We start from the raw sequence: 24,456 nt of genomic DNA, 5'->3' as shown, positions 1-24,456 counted from the left end.
AGGTGGGCAGCTAAACCACTAAGTCACATGCTCATTCCTGGCATATGATTTTTGGCAATTTCAAGTCAACAGTAGAAATAAAATCAATTCATATATTCTCTTAATTAGTGTTAGGGAAGATTTTGATGGATAAAATAATTCAAGATAAGCTATGTTTGAAATTATCTTTATGCTTCATGTATGTTTATTTTTGTTAAATCATACTTGTAAATATAATTGAGAATTGGCTTTCTTCCCTAAGCAAAGAGGGCAGCAAGAATGAGTCATCTGTACTACAAACAATATAAAATTTGCCTTCTGATTAGTATAATCAAAATAACCTAGACCACCTAGAATTTTAAAATATATGAAGAAATTAGTAGTTATGGAAGCAGAGGTATCTAGAAAACTCAATATGAGAATTCTCAAAACTTTAAGTAAGCAGTGTCTACCAACATAACACAGAAAGAAAAAAACTGAATTATATGAATTACCTCAAATTTTGTAATGTTTGAAAAAAATATAAAAGAGTATAGTGGTCAGTTTTAATGTAATACATTTAAATGAGACAAAGAACATTTTACCCAGTAAAGTAGTCAGGAATTAGCAGTCACTACAACCAGAAAGATGAACAGCTACTTGAGATGTGAGACTGGGTACCAGGAAGGGAACCACCACCTTATCTAAAGTTGAAGTGAACAACTTAGTACATGCAAAGTCACTACCAGAAAGAAAAAGACTAAACCTACTTGCAGAACAATAATTTCTTATAAGAAGTTCTTGAGGGTGCTCAAGAAACTTAAATTTTCCGACTGTTTTATGTCCAAGATAAACACAAAAGCTGCAAAAGATTAATGTACTAATATCCTCTGTTATCTGCCAAAATTTAACGAAACTCAACAAATAAAAGACACAGACATCGATTACCAGGAAAGCAGAAAATGGGATTAAAGTATTATATTAATTAACAGACTTTTTCCTTTTGTCTGTTGGATTCTAGGCAGAAGCTCCACATTCTGATCATTTTCTCTTGACCCCAGGACAGAGTCTTCACACTTTAGATACCTGTCACATCCTTCTAAAAGTTTGAACTTTTTAATGGTCAGGCTCTCTTTGTTTTGTTCTCTGTGTAGGATGATAGCGATTCATAGAAGGTAAAGGAAATAACTGAAGAATTCAGTGTAATTCCAAGGAATCCTCTAACACTTGGGGTCACAAAATTGCACATAAATGTAAACCTATTTTGCCAAAATTTCAAATAAATATCAACCCGCTTTGAATAAATGTAAACTTAATTCCTATAGTTACTCTAAGTATCAAAGAGACATTATTTTTTAAAAAACGATTTATTTACTTATTTATTTTAGAGGCAGAGTGACAGAGTGATGAAGACACACACACACAGACACAGATATCTTCCATCCATTAGTTCACTCCCCAAATGGCTGAGTGGTTAGGGCTGGGCCAGGCTGAAATCAGGAGTCAGGAACTCCACTTAGGTTTCCTTCTAGGTGGCAGCAGCCCAAGTACCTGGGTCATTATCTGCTGCTTTCCCACGAGCATTAGCTGGGAGCCAGATGGAAAGTAAAGCAGCTGGGACTTGAATTGGTGCTTGGATGAGAGATGCCAGCACTGCAAGCTGCAGCTTAACCTGTTACACCACAATGCCAGCTGCTGAGATGTTGTTTTAAAAAGTTATTACTCAAGAGGGTTGGGGTATAAAAATGTTCTTTTGCATTATTTTAGTACATTTCCATATATCTTTTTATTTGTTCACTATTCTTTTAAATTAAAAAAGTATTTTAATGTATTTTTATCTACCAAGTGATCCCAAATATAAAACCTATGAACAGTGAGGCTGCTTTAGGAAACTTACCATACCCACTTCTTTTAAAGCTGAAGTCATAGAAATAGCAGATCTCATCTGTTGCTTTGATGGAGAACCACCTGTTTCATGCTGTCCCAAAGCTGGGGAAACATCAGAACTCTTTACTCCTTTAGCCACCAACTATAAAAAAAAGTTAATTAAATACATCAGATAGTTTATATTTGTACAAATAAATAAAATGACATCTATAAGATCAAATTTATCCACAGCAGTTTTCTCACTGTGTAATTATTTACTGAGCAAGTCATCACACTAGATGCTGTGTATACAGCAATGAATAGAGAGAAACTCTCTATTCTCTGGCTTCATATGTAAACATAATCATGTGTCATGTAATCCTAAATAACTTGTTTCTATGGCCTTAATCCATGTGTCATAAAATGATCCTATAATTATTGGTCTTCTCACTTTAATTTTAGTCCACTACAACATTTGGTAGGAAGAAAAAAATTATTTATTAATCTTATACCTCAAAAACAAATGCTTCTGCAATTTCTGAAAGTTTTGGCATAAATCTCTTTAAAATTTGAACAGCAGTCACTCAATTACAAGACCACATGTTATAAAAATGTCAAGATAATAAAACTAGAAGTGACAGCTATAGGTAATAAGATTTCTTTCACTGCAAATGTTATATTTGTGTCTATGTTCATTTTTATCCTGCCAGTTAAATTGTAAACAATATGACTATTCTGAACCTCTAATAAGTACATGAGGAAATGACATCTACAGGTATGCTAATAGTAAATGGAAGGAAGTCTACGTCTACTTCTCTACTATTTCTCAAACCAGTAAATAAGACCTTCTGGGGAGTATACATTTCAAATATAATATTTACCAAGTATCCCCTAAAAATAAATTAGTAATACATTTAAAATATTTCAGCTTCCAGACTTCCACTTTTACCATTATCTACTTTGTTAAAAAAAAAAAAAAAAAAAGAAGAAGATGGAAACACTGTTTTAAATCCATAGTTCAGCATAATTGAAAAAGTCTACTCATGTTTAGGATATATCTGTAAATAACACTTTAAAATATCTAGCCAAGTATTATACATTGAAAGAATATGTTGAGGATGGCGCCGCAGCTCACTAGGCTAATCCTCCACCTGTGGCGCCGGCACCCCAGCGTTCTAGTCCCGGTTGGGGCGCCGGATTCTGTCCTGGTTGCTCCTCCTCCAGTCCAGCTCTTTGCTGTGGCCTGGGAAGGCAGTGGAGAATGGCCCAGGTCCTTGGGCCCTGCACCCGCATGGGAGACCAGGAGGAAGCACCTGGCTCCTGGCTTCAGATCGGTGCAGTGCGCTGGCCGCAATGCGCCAGCTGTAGCGGCCACTTGGGGAGTGAACCAATGGAAAAAGGAAGACCTTTCTCTCTCTCTCTCTCTCTCCCTCCCTCCCTCCCTCCCTCCCTCCCTCCCTCCCTCCCTCTCTCTCTCTCTCTCTGTCTAACTCTGCCTGTCAAAAAAAATTCAAAAAAATTAAAATAAAAGACATGATCTGATAGATCTAGTATTAGGGTGATGTGATTCATATAAATGCAGAGTCAGAGTCTGGTTTATGGCGGGCCATAGCAGCCACTTTGGGGGGTGAACCAATGGAAAAAGGAAGACCTTTCTCTCTGTCTCTCTCTCATGTCTAACTCTGCCTGTCAAATAAATAAATAAATAAATATTTAAAAAAGAAAGAATATGCTGAAAGATTGTAAAAATTCTTATGATTTTTTTATTATCACAGAGTATGTATTCAAGAGAGGTTTCATAAATTCTGAGGAAATAAAAAGAAGCTCCAAAAGTTGTTCTAAACATAGAACATACTTGGAAAACAAACATCTGTTTCCCTAGGTGATTATTTTGAAAGAAAATAATTTATTGAGAAGTGCAAATGTTTTCACTTTCATTTCAGTTTGCTGCCAAATATATTTATCAACTTATTATATTAATTCACTTAAAGAAATGTTTTGCTATTTCAATACATACTATGTGGCTTTTATGAGACAACAAATCCACAATATTTGACAAAAATTATCCACAAATTACAAGGTATATTAAGTACCTATTAACCATTAAGCAGAGTTCTAGATAACAAAAATCCAAAATAAGTACAACACAGGTTTTCTCTGAAATGATTATGAAGCAGAAGAGAAAGGGAACATATAAACCAGTATGCCGCACAGAAATAAAAATAAAGATGTATACTGATTGAAGAAAAACAAAACAAAATAAAATCAGAGAAAGAACTAAGCGAGGAAAGCCAGGAAGGGGGACTAGTGAGACAGCCTTCATAGACTAGTCACTGCTGGAACAGCCATTCATTGTTCAAGAAGGCCTTAGAGTTGAAGTAGGACTGTTCAACACTCAAATCCCAAAGCTCACTTATTTGTCTTGTGATTTTTTAATTGTTTCTTATTCTCTCTGAATCTTAAATTATTTCATTCTAAAATGGGAAAGTTGTACTTACTGTCTCCTTGCTGTGGGAATTAAATGAGACAATTTATGTAAAGTACACAGTTATGAACCTAATAAATGAATAGTAAATATTTATTTTTTGTTTCTATTAAATAAGGAATTTAACCAAAACATCTGATAACAAACATTTATTGGTTTCTATTAAACAAGGTTTTCTGTTTAAAAATGGAAATCTAGTTTTAGTCCTTGATAATGAATTAAATTGCAGGAAGCAAATTTCTGATCTTTAGAATGCAGAATAAAAACAAACTTCTTAACTGTTCATGATCAGAATTTAAAATTTGCGCATTACATACAGTAAGAACACAGAATTTGACAAGAAACATAAGACTGAAAGTCAAATTTTTTACATGATAAATTTAAAGAAAACAAGATTTCAAAATATGATCAAGAAGTAATTTTGTTGTATGAGTAATTAAACAGAAGAGATAATACAGATTTAGCCAATTTCACTGAAATAAGAATGGCACCAAGTTCCCTACTCAACTTAAAATTCAATTTCATTCATACTCATAAATTACATTAAAAGTCATTTCTAAAGCTATTGGGCAGACAATTACATACACCCACGGGTCCAACTAATTATAATTCATTTATCCATACTCTTTGAAATTGTTCTTATCCACATGCAAATGTAATTCTTAAAAATTTATACATGGCACTGGCACAACTCTGAAATTGAAGACATATGGCCTAAGAAAAAATTTAAATACCTATAGGAAATACTTAATAAGATTTATCCTCAGTTAAATAATAGCAAATTTAAATATAAGGGAATTGAAAATATTTTATCTTGACCTTATGTTCTTAACTAAAATATATTGGACAGAAATATTTCTATGTTGATATTAAGTGCAAGTAACAAAGACAGTAAGATGCTATGAGTTAGAAAAATATGAGGTTAAAGATAAATTCAGTACAAGCAGTGACTACACAAAGATAGTAATGGTCTCTATTAAATTCTCTTCATGGGCCAGTGCTGTGGCATAGCAGTAAAGTTGCTGCCTGTGGTGCTGACATCCCATATGGGCACCATTTTAAGTCTCCACTTCTGATCCAACTCCCTGCTAATGTGCCTTGGAAAGCAGCAGAGGACAACCAAAGCACTTGGGCCCCTGCACCCATGTGGGAGACCTGGAAGAAGCTCCTGGCTTCTGGCTTCAGATCAGCCCAGCTCCAGACATTGCGGCCATTTAGAGGAGTGAACCAGCAGATGGAATATCTCTATCTTCTTCTCTCTCTCTAATTCTGCCTTTCAAAAAGAACAAATAGATCTTAAAAAAAAATTTTTAATACATTTTATTAAAAGCTGCCTGACTGCCAAAAACAATCCATATAAACAATGCATATCATGAACAAACTATGCCTAGATTTCAAAAATTTTTTGTATCAAAATAATTTTATTTTTAGTTCCATTTTCCATGAACTTGTAAAAATTTTGTTTATTTATTTATTTATTTGAAAGGGAGAGCGATATATGTGGGGGGTGAGAGCAGGTAGAGACAGAGAGATTTTCCATCTGCAAATTCTCTTTCCAAAGGCTCAACAGCCAGGGTTGGGTCAGGCCAAAGCCAGGAGCTAGGAACCTCAGCTGGTGTCTCCCACGTGAGTGACAGGGACCCAAGAACTTCAGCCATTACCTGCTGCCTCCCAGGGTGCACATTATCAGGAAACTGGATCAGAAGCAAAGCAGGAGGTGGAACTCTATACCATGCATTCCAATATGGGAGACAGGTATACCAAGTGGGAGCTTAACACACTACACAACACCAGCCCTTCCATGAAATTTTTGAAGTACCACTGCATATATATTATATAAAACTAATGAGTAGTATATAGCACTTCAGCAAATGCTTATGTTCTATCATTAAATCTACATTAGTCTTCCCCTTGGTTCAACTAAAGTAAACAGATCAGAAGAATCTGAATTAACAAACATGCAAAGAAATTCAGATATGATATCTAAACCAATGAACAAACAGTTCATCCTTCTAATCCTTATAATCATCTAATACACTGAAAATTTAAAGATGGTTAAAGGGTAACTAGCAAGATGCAGCAATATTATTACTGCCATAGTCAGACACATTATTAATTTATTAGTATAGAACTTGGACCAAAAAATAAATAAATAAAAGAACCTGGGCCTTTGCTGTGAACATCACAGATATATTATTTATAACCAGAACTTTAAGACTATGCAATGGTAACTGGATATTCACAAAGAAGATGATAATGTACTGTATAAAAAGAGAAAATACTATACCAAGACCTTAATTTAGAAAGTTGATCAAACATGACAAAACACCACAAAAATTAACTGAATGAGGGAAACAATCATATAAGACAAAAACAAAAATTAAAACAAAAAAACTGAATTAAGCCGGCGCCGTGGCTCAACAGGCTAATCCTCCGCCTTGCGGCGCTGGCACACCGGGTTCTAGTCCCGGTCGGGGCACCGATCCTGTCCCGGTTGCCCCTCTTCCAGGCCAGCTCTCTGCTGTGGCCAGGGAGTGCAGTGGAGGATGGCCCAAGTGTTTGGGCTCTGCACCCCATGGGAGACCAGGATAAGCACCTGGCTCCTGCCATTGGAACAGCGCGGTGCGCCAGCCTCAGCGCGCTACCGCGGCGGCCATTAGAGGGTGAACCAACGGCAAAGGAAGACCTTTCTCTCTGTCTCTCTCTCTCTCACTGTCCACTCTGCCTGTCAAAAATAAAAAAAAAAATAAAAAATAAAAAAAAACTGAATTAAAAATTGATTACTTAGCAAAGTCTAGAATATATATTCGATTCTAAGTACAGTGTTTCAAAAGTCAATCAGTATTAAATGTAAAAATTTGCAACAAGAATTAAACATTGAAAATTTTATGTCAGGTTAAAAAAATGCTTTAGCCATCTTCTACCACACTTTATATAAACTTAAGACTTTTCCATATTCCTTATATCTCCAAAAAAAGTTTTTACTATCACTGTCTCTATTCATGTGTTGATTAAGTATTAAAAAATTAACCAGGAGTGCCACCAAATGACAAAACTGAAAATTTCATTGACTAATGAAGCCAGATCCATAAACACATAAACTATCAGTTTACATATCCTTAAAGCAGAGATCAATACAAATACTATGTTATCTCTATCTGCTGAGTTATTAGTAAGGATTTAATGTATGTTAGGGAAATCTTAGTAAATGGCCTGAATTCATATTTTGACATCTGCAACAGGTGGGACTGTGCCCAAAGCTAGGAGTCAGGAACTCAATCCAGCTCTCCTACTTGAGTCATCACCTGCTCCCCACAGAGTATGCATTAGAAGGAAGCTGGAACCAGGAGCAGAACCAGGACTCAAATCCAGGATAATTATAATATAGATCTATATTAGAGATCAAATCTTTCATCTAGGAAAGAAGATAAAGGCAAACATTAAGCCAGTCCCCCAAGAGAGACAGCTGAGAATAAAAACCAGGTATTCTGATTCGTAGCTTAATTTATACTCACTAAAGCAGGGTATATTCAATAAACAAGTGTTTACCAAACACTTCTCTGTGTATAGCTCTACAATAACATAAATCACAGAATTCTCAGTTTTTTTATTTGTGATACAATTTACCAGGTACCATGTTGTAGATTACATATGGTAAATCAGATAAGGTTCTTTAGTTGAAAGCAACAGAAACTAACTCTATAAGAAAGCAGGGAGGGAAGAAAGGAGGAAGGAAAAAAAAGGAAAGGAAAGAAGAGGAAAACATCAGCAAGACGGCTGACTAGAGGCAGCTAATGCTGGACTATTCCACAAAAACAGAAATGAAAACAAACAAATGACATCCTGTCATTTACAACAAAATGGATGCAACTGTAAACCATTATACTTAGTAAAATAAGCCAGTTCCCAAAAGACAAATACCACATGTCTTCCCTGATCTGTGGTAAGTAATAGAGAATGTAAAATGTAATGTATTGAAGTGAAATTCACATTTTGAGATTCGATGACTGTTTACAGCCCTGTCTCTGTTGAGGAACAGTGTTTTGTTTTCTTCTTCTTTATATTATTTGTTGAACTTTTTACTTGGTGTAGAGTTAATCTTCTGAGTATAAAGTAAACTAAAATATTTCTTTGTAAAAATTAAGAATGGAAATAGGCAAAGGAGGAAAAGGAATGGTGGGAGTACTAGCAGGAGGGAGTGTAGGGTGGTAGAATCACTATGTTCCTAAATTTGTATATATGAAATGCATCAAGTTTATATATCTTAAATATAAGGTTTCTACATAACAAATAAAAGTAAAAATTTTAAAAAATTAAAAAACTAGAAATTTGGGGTTGAAGAATTCAATGGATGAAATAAAAAATACAATTGATGACTTAAATAATAGACTAGATCAAATAGAGCAAAGAATTTGTGAACCTGGCCAGCTCTCTGCTGTGGCCCGGGAGTGCAGTAGAAGATGGCCCAAGTGCTTGGGCCCTGCACCCCATGGGAGATCAGGAGAAGCACCTGGCTCCTGGCTTCGGATCAGCGCAGTGCGCTGGCCGCGGTGGCCATTGGAGGGTGAACCAACGGCAAAGGAAGACCTTTCTCTCTGTCTCTCTCTCTCTCACTGTCCACTCTGCCTATCAAAAAAAATAATAAATAAAATTAAAAAAAAAGAATTTGTGAACCTGAACATAGATCTTTTGAAATAATCCAGAAGGGAGAAAATAAAAGAATGTAAAAGAGTGAAGAAAGTATATGGGACTTGTGAAGCAACGTAAGTGAACAAATAGCTGCATTCTGGGAGTGGAAGAGATAGGCACAGAAGGCTTCTGTGATGAAATAACTGCTGACTGGGGCCTGTGCCATGGCAGAATAGGTTAATCCTCTGCCTGCAGCACAGGCGTCCCATATGGCTGCTGGTTCATGTCCTGGCTGCTCCTCTTCCAATCCAGCTCTCTGCTTTGGCCTGGGAAAGCAGAAGATGGCCCAAGTGCTTGGGCACCTGCATCCACATCGGAAACCCAGAAGCTCCTGGAATCCTGGCTTCAGGGTTGGCACAACTCCAGCTGTTGTAGCCATCTGGGGAGTGAATCAGCGGTTGGAAGACCTCTCTCCCTCTCTCTCTGCCTCTGTCTCTCTGTAACTCTGCCTTTCAAATAAATAATAAAAAAAAGATAAAATATCAAAAGTGAAAGAGAGAATTTAAAAAGCAGCAGGTAAAAGTGTCAAGCGACATAAGATGAAATCATTGGTGGCCAGCATTGTAGCACAGCAGGTAAAGCTGCTGCCTGCAACACCAGCATCCCATGTGGGCACTGGATCAAGTCTCAGTTGTTCCATTTCCAATCCAGCTCTCTGCTAATGCACCTGGAAAGGCAGAGGACAGCCCAAGTTCTTAGGCTCCTGCACTCAGGTGGTAGGTGCAGATGAAGCTTGGGGCTTCAGCCTGGCACAGCCCTGGCTGTTGCAGTCATTTGGGGAATGAACCAGCAGATGGAAGATCTCAATCTCTCTCTCTCTCTCCCCCTCCCTCCCTCCCTCTTTCTCTGTACCTCAACCTTTCAAATAAAATAAAATAAATCTTAAAAAAAAAAAGCCTCCATTAGACTATCAGTGGATTTCTCAGTAGAAACCTTGTAAGTCAAGAGAGAGAATGGGATGGTATGCTCAAAGTGCTGAGGGTGAGGGGTGGGAATAGGGAGAGAGACAACCACAAAAAAGTCCAAAATGCTATCTATACTGAGCAACTGAAGGAGAAACAGTCTTTTCCAAATAAGCAAAAGCTCAAAGAATTTATCACCACCAGACTTCCCTTATAAGAAATGCTTAAGGGAATCCTTGAATTGAAAATGAAAGGATGATAATTAATGAAAATATAAAACTCACTAGTACAGGTAAATATACATCAAATTTAGAATACCCCATGAGGCCGACGCTGTGGCGCAGCGGGTTAACGCTCTGGCCTAAAGTGCCAGCATCCCATATGGGTGCAGGTTCTAGTCCTGGCTGCTCCACTTCCAATCCAACTCACTGCTATGGCCTGGGAAAGCAGTACAAGATGCCCCAAGACCTTGGGTCCCTGCACCCACGTGGGAGATCCAGAGGAAGCTCCTGGCTTCTGGCTCCTGGCTTTGGATCAGCGTAGCTCTGGCCATTGAGGCCAGCTGGGGAGTGAACCATTGGATGGAAGACCTCTCTCTCTCTCTCTCTCTCTCTCTCTCTCTCTCTCTCTCTTTGCCTCTCCTCTCTGTGTAACTCTTTCAAATAAATAAATAAATCTTAAAAAAAAAAATAATACCCCATGAATGTCAAAAGTCTATTATTAAGGTTAAAAAGTCAAAAATCATTTTTAAAAAAACTGTAACTACAGTAAGTTGTTAAGAAAAACAGTATAGAAAAGCTTGCAAATTGTAGCAACAAAAATGTAAATTGTGGATGGAGAGGTAAAGTCTTGAATATTTGTATGCAAAAGAAGTTAAGTTGCTATCAAGCTTAAAATAGTCAATAATAATAATACTTTTATATACATCTCATGGTAACGAGTGAGCAAAAAACTATAGCAGATACACAAATGAAAAAGAGAAAGACATCAAAGCTTAGCACTACATAAAATCACCAAACCACAAAAGTAGACAGCAAAAAATAAAGAAAAAAAACTACAAAAAAACCCTCTGAAAACCAAAAAATAAAACATAATTAACAAAATGGCACCAATAAATCCTTACCTATCAATAAGCTTGAATACAAATGGATTAAACTCTCCAATTTAATGATAAAGAGGATCTGTATCTTTATAGTGAATGGGTGAAAATACAGATCCAACTATAGGCTCATAGAAGAGATATATCTTAGCTTTATGAACATATACAGGCTGAAAATGAAGGTATAAAAGAAGATTATCTGCAAATAGTAGCTAAAAGAGAGCAAGAGTGGCTATTTACATCAGACAAAATAGGTTTCAAGTAAAAAACTGTCAACAGAGACAAACAAGGTCATTATTTAATGAAAAAGAGGTCAACTCTTCAAGAGGACATGACAACTGTAAATGTATGTGAAGCCAACACTGTAGCACTTCATAAGTATTAGCATAAGGGAAAAATAGATAGCAACACAATAATAATAAGATGAACAGGAATTTAGTCTAGTGGTTATGACACTCACATCCCATGTTAGAGTAGCTGGGTTTGATTCCCAGCTCTGGCTTCTGATTCAACTACCTAATATGTGGGTACCTGGAAGGCAGCAGTGATGGGTCAATGTAATTGGGTTCCTGCCATCCAGATGGCAGACCTGGATTGCTTTCTGGCTCTTCGCTTTGACTCCAGCCATTGTGTGTGTGTATATGTATACATATATCATATTTGTATATTATTCAGTCCTTTTTTAAAGAAAAAAAAGAGGGGCTGGTGGCACTGTGGTTTAAAGCCTCGGTCTACAGTGCCAGCATCCCATATGGGTGCTGGTTTGAGACCTGGCTGCCCCACTTCTAATCCAGCTCTCTAGTATGGCCTGGGAAAGCAGTCAAAGATGGCGCAAGTGCTTGGGTCCCTGCACCCGTGTGAAGAGACTGGGAAGCTCCTGCCTCTTGGCTTCAGATTGGCCCAGCTCCAGCCATTGTGGCCATTGGGAATGAACCAAATGGAAGACCTCTCTCTGCCTCTGCCTCTCTGTAACTCTTTCAAATAAATAAATAAATCTTAAAAAAAAAAATTCAAATCTGTGTACTAATAAAGAATGTGAAAACACTGTTTTTGTTTGTTTTGCTTTTTTTTTTTTTTAAAAGGAGATCCTGCCACTTGCCACAACATAGAAAGACCTGGAGGACATTATGCTAATTGAAATAAACATACTGATTTGATTAAAAAAAAAAAGGAATAAAGAAAATTTAAAGTAAGAAAGGAAAAGGAAAGAAAAGAGATCAGTAGGATCACAAAAGCAAGGGGGAGTTCTCCAAAAGAATAGGACTCAGGATAGCTAAAGGTATTTGGGTAGCAGAAACAAATTCATGGTTTGAAGTTCCAATCACAAACTTTGTGATACTATGCTCAAGTTTCAAGCCCTTGCAGCAAATTCTGCTCTCCTTTGGAACATCTGCCTTTCACTCAAACAGAAGCCAGGACTACGTAGGTCCCTGGCACCCATGTGGGAGACTCAGATTGACTTCTAGGTTCCTGGCTTTGACCTGGTACAGCCCTGACTGTTGCAGGTATTTAGCGAGTGAACCAGATGGAAAATCTTTCTCCATCTGTCTTCTGTTTCTCTACCTTTCAAATGAAATGAAAATAAATAAAAATTTTCACAAAAACCCAGAATTTAAAAAATCTTAAATACAGAATTATAAACTAGTGGCAAAAAGGAGATACAGTCTTAAAATGATGCTGGGAATTTAGCTACTTGGTAGTAAGTAAAAATTTTATAAATAGACAAAATAAATAAGATTCTTACTTAAATCAAATCCCAAAATAACTTCCCCGTAGATCAACCATAAAAGAGATACACACAGAGAAAGATAATAAAATATATTTTAAAATTACAGACATAAAACATTAATACTACCAGGACTAAGAATATGAGCTACATCTTACAGGATCTTCCCACACTTTCTTTTCTCTTTCATATGCTTCCTTTCTTTTTCGTTCCATTTTTTCTTTTAGTATAGCAGCATGTGCATTTGCTTGGGCCTGAAAAACAATCAATAAAATATCTTCATCAGAAAGGATAAAATACATCTTACCCTGAGATCTTTACACATATTTTCTTTGCCAAAATGGAAGTGTGTATGGTTAATAAATAAAGATGTATGCTCAACACCTAGAAATTGAGAAGTTCAATAAATATCTGCTGAATGAAAATAAATAAAGGTGCATTTGAATGGAAATATAATTGCAAAAATTTTAAATGACTATCACATATGGACTTAATTTATCTTCACAGGAATTGACAGCTGTGTATCTTTCATTTTAAGGTTACCATTTTTTCTTCTTAAGGTTACTTGTGCCTTGGTTTTTTTGTATTTCTGCCATGGTTTCATCTAAGTGCTCTTCATAAGTATGATTTAAAGAGGAGATGAAAATGCTATTTTTAAAAATGGTAAAAATAAAGGACAAAGAAGAAAGAAATATTAAAGAGAATACAGTGATTTAACTATGCCAAACCAAAGCAAAATTTTCCATTTGCAGTTTCTAATTTTCTCTAAGAAAATCTGTATTGTTTCAAGTCCATACCTTAAATGATTCATTATTTTTGCGCCTCATGTCAGCCTCTTCACTTCCTTCCAGTCCTGTGTAACTATCAGCTTCTTTCTATAAGTAGAAAAGTAAAGCACTGAGGAAAGAACCATCAAACTCAGTTACAGAGCTTCATGAAAAATATTATGAGTAAACTAATATCTAAGATTTTAAAATGGGAAATGACTTGGTGTTATGTTTCTCCCAAAGCTGAAACTGAACTAGCAACATTATGGAAAATGGAGCAAAAAGATCACCTACTTTTTCACCACGAAGTTTGGCTTTAATCTGTTGGCGCTCATTGAAATTTTGTAGTCGTATCTGCTTCAGTCTTGCCAAATAAACCTACAAAGAGGAAAAAAAACACCTAACATGTTAGTATTAAAAAAAACTATCAATATTTTTACTGATGAATTTTTTTTTAATTTAAAGAAAAGTGTTATTTGAATATAAGAAATAAAATTCTCAAAATCTGGTTAACGGTAATGTAATATTAGCTTTCAAGTGTTTAATTTAAATCAACTTATTTCTGAAAAGAAAGAAATATATTATAATTATAAATTTTAATAGGAAAAAAGAAATTGAAATCAGAATAATGAGTAACACAGTTACTGGGCAAAATTATGACACAGCATGTCAGTCAAATATTAACAGGTCCCTATAGACCTATAAAATCTTCTAATAATCGTTACAAATTTAAACCATGCAAGAAAAGAACTCAAAAGCGGTTATGTGATGGAGGTGGCAAACATGCGGGACGCATACCTCTTCCTCTTCGTTTCTTGGCTGCCCTCCTCTTGAAGAGCTGGACCTGCCTCCATACATAGCTGCCAGGTTTTGCAGGATTCCCTGTTCATCATTTAATGTACTAAGTTTAAAGGATGACTAAGGCTACATCATTATCTTACCTAGGAATATCCAGGTGCCACTTTATTTCTTTTGGAAAATACTGATTATTAAGCTGATAAACTCTGATTTAAAAAACCTGGCATTTTCCAGAACAATTTAACAAGCAAATTCAGCGAGAATAGAAGGAAGCAATTAAACTCCAAACATTATTCAAAACAGAGACCAGCTATATATATATATATATATATATATATATATATATATATATATATATATGTATGTATATATATACTTATATATATTATATATGTATAATATATATATAGCTTTTAGAACTGCCATGGAGGTTGGATAAAACCCCAAGTCCATTTTTTCCTACACAAAGAACCAATTTATTTCTACATGTCTATTTATATCACTCTTTCACACACAAATACACAGACACTTGAGTTCCCTCCTTCAGAATTCAATGAATATACTGTTCATTAACTAGGACATCTAGGTCAAACTCTGCAGTCAGGCATGTCCTGTTACTATCTGCAAATGATCAACCAATTACAAACTGATAAAACAGTATATCAATAACATGGAATTATCTTAACAAATCTTAGGGCTTTCATTCAGTGAAAAATCAGATTTTCAAATTATCCTTCTCCTCCTTTAGGATACAAGCCTTCTTCAAGTCCCTCCCAATTTACAATTTGTAAATTGAAAGCTCCACTTTCTGTTTCTAATGCCTTTTTATCATCTTACTGAAAGTGTTCTTTTCATAATCATCATTTCCATTTTCTTGCTTCCCATTAATTTTTAACGCACTACAATATAGTCTGATTCCACGAGTTTGCTAATTTTCCAAGATACCAATGACAATCAAGTTTACAATTCAAATGGATCCTTATGAGAAATTTTTGCACTTAACATTTCCACTGGAAATCAGTTTTGACCAAACTTGCTTATATATATATTTTTCTCTCACATTTACTGTAGAAAATTTATAAAATATCAATCATTAATAATTCTATCATATGAGAAACTTACAATTTAAGGGTATTAACTTCCAGATTTCCTTTTATGTGTGTCTGAATACATACATGTTTATTTGTACAATGTGGGATTTTACTAGAGAACAAGATTTTTTTCATTTACTATTGTAACCTTAGGTTCTTACCAAATTCATTTAATATTTCTAAAAAAGATTATTCTTAAGTGACAATACAATATTCATAGTACTCTACTATGTAAATGATTGTACTTCACACATTTTAAAAAGAAATCTTCTTTTCAGTATGCATAATGGCACTCTCTTGGGTTCTTGTACTCTTCACTGTTTTTCACAAGTTTTTCTCCTTCTTGGTGCATCACTAAATATCAATATTGTCTAGAGTTTCATACTCTGGTCTACCTTATTTTTAACACATGCTGCTAAAAGCTAAACCAACCTGAAAGCCCTTTCTTCTCTCTCTTTGAAAAATAGTCTGTTGACGCTTCGTTTAAAAAAATGTATTTTGTTTTCATCTATTTGAAAAGTAGAGAGAGAGAGAACGCATCCATCTACTGATTCACCCGCAATTCAGGGTGCATTAGCAAGAAGCTGGAGTGGAAGAGGAACTGGGTCTCAGATCAGTACTGCAGTATGAGATGGAGACATCCCAAGCAGAAGCCTAACAAGCTGTGCCACAATGCCCATCCCAACCCCCTTCTCCTGAACTACAGAATTCAATATTAAACTGACTCCTTGGGAGCTGGCGCTGTAGTGTAGTGGGTAAAGCCGCCGCCTGCAGTGCCAGCATCCGATATGGAAGACCATTCAAGTTCTGGCTACTCCACTTCTGATCCAGTTTTCTGCTATGGCCTGAAAAAGCAGTAGAAGATGGCCCAAGTCCTTGGGACCCTGCACTCACATGGGAGACCTGGAAGAAGCTGCTGGCTCCTGGCTTCAGATTAGCTAAGCGCTGGCTGTTGTGGCCATCTGGGGAGTGAACCAGTAATGGAAGACTTCTCTCTGTCTGCCTCTGCCTCTTTGTAACTCTGCCTTTCAAATAAAATAAATCTTAAAAAAAAAAAAAACAACCTTGATATCTGAGATACTTCACTCTTGTGTAACAAAACTACCTCAATTTACAAATGTGGGCTGGCGCTGTGGCACAGTGGGTTAAAGCCGCGGCCTGCAGCGCCAGCATACCTTATGGACGCTGGTTCGAGTCACAGTGGAAGATGGCCCAAGTCCCTGAGCCCCTGTGATTATAAATGTAACTATTACTCTTTTTTAAAAAAAAAGATTTTATTTATTTGAAAGACAGAGTTACAGAGAGAGGTCGAGACAGAGAGAGAGAGAGAAAGTTCTTCCATCTGCTGGTTCACTCCCCAATTGGCTGCAATGGCTGGAGCTGAAAAGCCAGGAACCAGGAGCTTCTTCCAGGTCTCCCACATGGGTGCAGGGGCCCAAGGACTTGGGCCATCTTCTACTGCTTTCCCAAGCCATAGCAGAGAGCTAGATCGGAAGAGAAGCAGCCAGGACTAGAACCGGCGCCCATATGGGATGCCGGCGCTTCATGCCAGGGCTTTAACCCGCTGAGCCACAGCACCGGCCCCAACTATAACTCTTTTTAATCACATTTATTCTTGGCTCATTTATTGATCACAATCCACCACCCAAGTCAGCAAGTTCAGAGTTATCTTTGCTCCTCTTTTACCTACCATATTCAAATGAATGCCAAATTCTATCTCCTAATAACTATCATGTATCCCTTAATTTGTGCCTAAGCTCAGGCTTCTTCTTTTGACTACTGGATTTCCAAAATAGCTTCATAAATTAGCATCTTACTTTAGTGTCATATCCCTCCTGCCTGTTCTATACAATGCACTCAGAGGAACCTTTCAAAATTTTTTGACATGGGGCCAGTGCAGTGGTACACTGGATTAACCTGCTGCCTGCAACACCAGCATCCCATATGGGTGCTGGTTCATGCTATGGCTACTCCACTTCTGATCCAGCTCCCTGTTAATGGCTTGGAAAAGCAGTGGAAAATAGCCCAAGTGTTTGCGCCCCTGCAACCCACATGGGAGATCCTCATGAAGCTCCTGGCATTCTGGCCCAGCCCTGGCTGCTGTGCCCATCTGGGGAGTGAACCAGTAGGTGGAAAATGTCTCTCTTTCTTTGTCTCTCTCTCATTCTCTGTAACTCTGATGTAAAAAATAAATCTATAGGCCGGCACTGTAGCTTAACAGGCTAATCCTCCGCCTTGCGGCGCTGGCACACCGGGTTCTAGTCCCAGTTAGGGTGCCGGATTCTATCCCAGTTGCCCCTCTTCCAGGCCAGCTCTCTGCTATGGCCCGGGAGTGCAGTGGAGGATGGCCCAAGTCCTTGGGCCCTGCACCCCATGGGAGACCAGGAGAAGCACCTGGCTCCTGGCTTCGGATCAGCGAGATGCGCCGGCCGCAGCGGCCATTGGAGGGTGAACCAACAGCAAAAAAGGAAGACCTTCTTCTCTGTCTTCTCTCACTATCCACTCTGCCTATCAAAACAAAAAAAAAATCTACAAAAAAACCACACTGTTGACCCGAACCAAAATTATCAAAACCTGCAATAAATCTGGATACAATAATATCACCTACTTCATGAGCACACCAGAATAAAAAACTATTTCTGTGCCAGGCAAAGATAGGTAAATTCTCAAAAGATTTTATCAGAATATCTATAGAGTGACAGGAGAGGATGGTAGTGAACTGAATAATGTTCTAGATTACATCTTCCTTTTATGTTATTTGAGAAATACATGAATATGAGTTGCTGTAGAGTTAATTTTTTTTTTTTTGTAGTTTGTAATATACAATCACAGAAAGGTGAAAAGAAATGTACAGGGGTATCTTGTATAATCTTCATACAGCTCATCCAAATTTTTTTTTTAAAGGAAATTGACATAGTTGTGCACACATCTGTTTGTGCATGCACACTATATAATTTGATCACCCACAGTGACCTATGTAAGTATATCATAAAGAAGACACTTAACTGTGTCATTACCATAATACTTCATAGTCACATTGACCACTTTCCATGATCAACTCCTATCAATCACTAATCTGTTCTACATCTCTGTATTACTTTAAAAATTTATTTTAAAAAATTTATTTATTTAATTATTTGAAAGGCAAGGTCACACAGATAGGGAGAGACATTCCTCCAGCTACATTCCTCCTACTGGTTCACTTCTCAAAAGGCCACAACAGCAAGTCAGGAGCCAGGAACTCTATCTTGGTCTGCAGTACTTGAGCCTCTTCTGCTTACCTTCCAAGTTGCATTAGTAGGAAGCTGGACTGGAAGTAGATTAGCCAGGATTCAACTGTAAGCAGCCTTTGTATTCCACATGCACTTTTACCATTGTGATTCCATTTAACAGAAGGCAAGCTGACGTTGCTGCATGATATTGGACCTTCAAGCCCCAAATATCTTTTGTTTATAAGGAAACAGTATAAGGTATTTTATTATAGTAAGAAAAACCAGACTAAACCAAAGTCTCTTCTCTTTCTATGCATATTTTAGAATAACCGTTTCAATAATTACAAAAATAACTTTTCAGAGATTTTAGGAAAAATTACAATAAACCTATAGATTAAGAAGAAGTGCCATTTTTATTATACTGAGTCTTCCAATTCATGAACATGATATGTATATCCAATTATTTAGATCTTCTTTGTTTTCACATTTTTTTTTTTTTTTTTTTGACAGGCAGAGTGGATAGTGAGAGAGAAACAGAGAGAAAGGTCTTCCTTTACCGGTGCTTCTCCTGGTCTCCCATGGGGTGCAGAGCCCAAGGACTTGGGCCATCCTCCACTGCACTCCGGGCCACAGCAGAGAGCTGGCCTGGAAGAGGGGCAACCAGGACAGAATCCGGTGCCCCGACCTGGACTAGAACCCGGTGTGCCGGCACCGCAAGGTGGAGGATTAGCCTATTGAGCCGCAGAGCAGGCCACACATTTTGCTATTTTTAGTCCACAAATCTTACATATGTTTCATAAGATTTTTCATTTCTTTAAAAAAAAACTGAAAATGATACAGTGTTTTTCCTATCACTTTCCTATGCTCATTGCCAACATGCAGAAACTCAACTGACTCTTATATACTGATCTTATTTCTGCAACAATAATGAATTCACTTTTTAGTTCTGGTTCTTAGGATTTTTTCCAGCTAATATTCAGATCAGTTGAAAACAGGAACAATTTTATTTCTTCTTTTCAAATTTGTGTGCCTTAATTCATTTTCTCATCTTATTGCAGTAACTAGAACTTGCAGTACTATGTCAAAGGAAGCATTAGGTCTTCTACCTATAACCATGTTAGATGTAGGTGTTTGCAGTGCCCATTATGAGGCTGAGTATGATTTCCTCTTTCTAATGTACTGAGTTTGATAAAATCATGAACGAGAACTGAATTTCCACAAAATATTTTTTTAAAAATTTATTTACTTATTTATTTGAAAGTTAGAGAGGGAGGGAAGAGGTGGAGAGAGAGAGAGAGAGAGAGAGAAGGAGAGGGAGAGTAAGACAGTCTTCAATCTATTGGTTAACTCCACAGATGGCTGCAATGGCCAGGGCTGGGCCAGGCTGAAGCCAGGAGCCAGGATGTTCATCCAGGTCTCCCATGTAGGTAGCAGAGGCCCGAACACTTGTGTGATCTTCTGTTGCCCTTTCCAGGCCATTAGCAGGGAGCTAGATTGTAAGTAGAGAAGCCAGAATGCAAACCGGTACCCATATGGGATGCCAGCTTTGCAGGCCCGGCTTTACATGCTATAAGACAACACCAGCCCCAAACAAGATTTTCTACATCAATGCAATAAAATAATATGATTTTTAAATTTAGCCTTATAATATAGTAGCTAACAATAATTTTCTAATTTTGAAAAAAAACTTATGTCAACATTAATTTCCACTTGATTGTAATTAAGTTCAATGTACCAAAATTATGCTGAGGAATCTTGCAACTGAATTCATGAGTGGTATTTGTAAGTACTTTGCTTTTTTGTGCTATCTTCACCAGGATTTGGTATCAGGTAACACAAGCATCAAAATGAGTTTGGAAGGATTTACTCCGTTACTGTTTCCTGGGAAAGATTGTAACATTGTGTTACTCTTGAATATTTAGTAACAGTTTCCAGTGAGATAATCTAGGCCTGAAGGTTTTTTTTTTTTTTCACTTGTTTTTAAATATAGTTTTTCATTTCTTCAAATTGTTGAATATACGAGTATAAAGTCATTTATTATCTTTTTAATTGCCAAAAAATTTGCAGTAATACCATTTTCTTCATCCCTGATATCAGTAATTTGTGTCTTCCTTATCTTTATTTCCAGAGATGTATCAATTTCAATCCTGTTTTTCAAAGAATCACCTTTCCTTCCCCTTTGTTTACTCTCCAAATGCCGGCAATGGCCAGGCCTGAGCCAGGCTGAAGCCAGAACCTGGGAATTCAATCCAGGTCTCTGATGTGGGTGGCAGGAGCCCAATTACTCAAGCCGTCATCACTGCCTCCTGGAGTGTGCACTGGTAGAAAGCTGGAATCAGGAGCTAGAGCTGAGAACAGAACCCAGACACTCCAAGCAGTTAGGAGTTTGAAGCATGGGAAAGACGACACATAGGAAGGTTTCTGTTGCTCAGATGGAGGAGAGCATTTGAGAAGGCCCCAAGAGGCTTCTCAGAGTTATGAATGGTACAGCACAAAAAACTAGTGAGAAAATGGAGATCTCAATTCAAGCAGCAAGCAAGCAAGCAAATTTTGCCAATATTCTGAGGCAGAAAGGAAGACCTTTCTTAAATTGAAAATCTATGTTGACAAAGCCAGCTGATGTCTTGATTTCAGTTTTATGAGCCTATGAGCAGAGGACCCATATAACACATGCCAGATACATTTAGTCATCTAGGGAATGAATAATTTCTATACACCTTAACAGAATGAATTTTAAAAACTCATATAAAAATCATTCTCAAAATACACTATGATCTCTAAAGCATGTTTTTCTCTTTAAAAAGAATACAATAAGACAAAACACACTAATCTGATTACAAGATGGCAGAGTGAACACTGCAGCTTTCTTTCCTACAAAATCTTGAATAGAAAAGTTATTGTTTTACATGAATACATACCAGCATTCAAAAACAATAAAATCTCTGACAGTCCTAAGACCAAAAGGAATCCAGAGGTAAAGAAAGTGTTAAAAATCAGTTTTAAAGTGTGAAACTTAAAATAAGCAAAACCATGCCAGAGTACTAACACAGAAGATGTAGAAAAACATGACACATGCTTCAAGCTGTGTCACAGAGCTAAGAACATGACAAGGTCTAGTAGTAGACAACAGAGGTTACAGTTGGTGGTTTACCTCCAGTACAGTACCCACCTCCACAAACCAGAAAGTATTACCAGTGATCTTGAGACAGAAGTGACAAGACAGATATTATAATGGGTGAGAACACAGGCCAATATTTTGGTGACTGGAGATACTCCAAAATAATGTCTCTGAAGCACAGAAAATAAGCTTCAAGATATCTGCACTGGCAGAATATCATTCTGCCCCATCCATTTTCTATTTCCACTAAAAATTGTGCAGAGTACAAGTCATGGTCCTCTTCCCAGGGGACCAATCAAACAAAGGCAATGAGGAATAAAACTCACATTGCTCACATGAACACACTATAAAGTATACCAAACATCTGAAATAACACTGGCTCCATAAAATAGCTAAGAAATTTAAAACTGAAAAAGTGAGGTAACATAATCAGTCACAAAATCTGACTTCAAAACATGCAACAAGGGGCCGGTGCCATGGCTCACTTGGTTAATCCTCTACCTGCGGCACCGGCATCCCATATGGATGCCGGGTTCTAATCCCAGTTGCTCTTCTTCCAGTCCAGCTCTCTGCTGTGGCCAGGGAAGGCAGTGGAGGATGGCCCAAGTGCTTGAGCACCTGCACCCGTGTGGGAGACCAGTAAGAAACTCCTGGCTCCTGGCTTTGGATCAGCGTAGCTCCGGCCGTAGCGGCCATTTGGGGGGTGAACCAACGGAAGAAAGACCTTTCTCTCTGTCTCTCTCTCACTGTCTAACTCTATCTGTCAAATAAAAAATATATACTACAAAGCTATAGTAATTAAAACAGCATAACACTGTCATAAAAACTGATACACAGATCAATTGAACAGAACAGAGAGCCCAGAAATTCATCCACATACATATAGCCAACTGATTTTTGATGAAAGTACTAAGACTATACAGTGGAGTAAGAATAGTCTCTTCAATTAATGGTGCTGGCAAAACTGGAGATATATATATATAATATAGATATGGATATAGATATAGATATATATGAATGAAATTAAATCCATACCTCTCACTATATATAAAAGTCAACTAAAGATGGATCAAAGACCTAAATTTAAGACCTGAGACTATGAAGTTGCTGGGAGAAAAGATAGGAAAAAAACTCTAAGACATTGGTGTAGGGGATGACTTCTTGGACAAAAAAAAAAAAAAAAAAAAAAAAAAAAAGCACTGTGCCCAAAGCACAGGCAACAAAAGCAAAACTAAACAAATGGGACTATATCAAACCCAGAAGCTTCTGTACAGCAACGAAAATGATCAATAAGGGTAAACAGACATCTAACAAAATGGGAAAATATTCACAAGCTAACTCTCTGTCAAAAGATTAACATCCAGAACATACCAGCAACTTAAAAACCTCAACAACAGGGGCCAGCGCTGTGGCTTTTCAGGTAAAGCTGCCGCCTGCAGTGCCAGCATCCCTTATGGGCACCCTTTCAAGTACTGGCTGCTCCATTTCTGATCCAGCTCTCTGTTATGGCCTGGGAAAGCAGTAGAAAATGGCCCAAGTCCTTGGGCACCTGCCCCACATGGGAGACCCAGAAGAAGCTCCTGGTTTTGGATCAGCCTGGCTCTGGCCTCTGTAGACATTTGGGGAGTGAACCAGCAGATGGAAGATCGGATCTCTCTCCCTCTCCCTCTCTGGCTCTGTAACTTTGTCTTTCATATAAATAAATCTAAAAAAAAAAAAAAAAAAGAAGAAGAAGAAGAAGAAATACAAAATACAACTGACCAACAAATATATGAAAAAATGCTCAACATGGGCCGGCGCCGCGGCTCACTAGGCTAATCCTCCGCCTTGCGGCGCCGGCATACCAGGTTCTAGTCCCGGTCGGGGCACCGATCCTGTCCCGGTTGCCCCTCTTCCAGGCCAGCTCTCTGCTGTGGCCCGGGAGTGCAGTGGAGGATGGCCCAAGTCCTTGGGCCCTGCACCCCATGGGAGACCAGGAGAAGCACCTGGCTCCTGCCATCGGAATACCACGGTGCGCCGGCTGCAGCGCGCCTACCGCAGCAGCCATTGGAGGATGAACCAACGGCAAAAGGAAGACCTTTCTCTCTGTCTCTCTCTCTCACTGTCCACTCTGCCTGTCAAAAAAAAAAAAAAAAAAAGCTCAACATCACTAGCCATCAGTGAAATGCAAATCAAAACTACAATAAGATATTACCTCACCTCTGTCACAAAGGCAAACCTCCAAAACACCAACAGTAATAAATGCTGGTGAGGATGTAAAGAAAAGGGAGACATTTATACAATATTGGTGGGAATGTAAATTAGTACAGCCACTGTGGAAAACAGCATGGAGATTTCTTAAAAAAAAAAAAAAAAAAAAAAAAAAAAAGACTTGCCATATGATCCAGCAATACCACTAATGGGTATATACCTAAAGGACATGAATATGTTGTATCAAAGAGATTCCTGCACCACCAAGTTTATAGCAGAACTGTCCACAATAGCCAAAAGTTGGAATCAACCAATATGTCCATCATCAGATAAAGAAAATGTGGTATATATAAACAATGGAATCTTATTCACTTATACAAAAATAAATTCAATCATTTGCAGCAAAATGAATGCAACTGAGGACATCATGTTGAATGAAATAAGCCAGACACGAAAAGACAAATACTGCATGTTCTCCCTTATATATGGAAGCTAAATTAAAAAAAAAAAAATCAAAAGAACAAAAACAAAAAGAAGAAATGCCTGTGTGTATCA

General features: G+C 37.5%; 1 protein-coding gene across 5 annotated transcripts in view; it reads right to left on the bottom strand.

Annotated features, from left to right (window-relative positions):
- Window positions 1-24,456, bottom strand: part of NEK1 (NIMA related kinase 1) — a 187,531-nt gene that overhangs the window by 79,669 nt on the left and 83,406 nt on the right. For 3 of the 5 annotated variants that reach the window (XM_062213273.1, XM_062213274.1, XM_062213276.1), the window contains 5 exons: window positions 14,291-14,374; window positions 13,787-13,870; window positions 13,523-13,600; window positions 12,884-12,979; window positions 1,856-1,987 (listed from right to left, as the gene is read on the bottom strand). In XM_062213273.1, coding sequence (XP_062069257.1) covers window positions 1,856-1,987; window positions 12,884-12,979; window positions 13,523-13,600; window positions 13,787-13,870; window positions 14,291-14,374 — 474 coding nt within the window. The remainder of the gene's footprint in view (window positions 1-1,855; window positions 1,988-12,883; window positions 12,980-13,522; window positions 13,601-13,786; window positions 13,871-14,290; window positions 14,375-24,456) is intronic. The other 2 variants (XM_062213275.1, XM_062213277.1) reach the window with 1 other exon arrangement.

This window comes from Lepus europaeus, chromosome 16 (assembly GCF_033115175.1).
Source record: "Lepus europaeus isolate LE1 chromosome 16, mLepTim1.pri, whole genome shotgun sequence".
Taxonomy (NCBI): Eukaryota; Metazoa; Chordata; class Mammalia; order Lagomorpha; family Leporidae; genus Lepus; species Lepus europaeus.
Note: the sequence above shows the minus strand (reverse complement) of the source record. Positions and strands in the feature narration are given on the sequence as shown.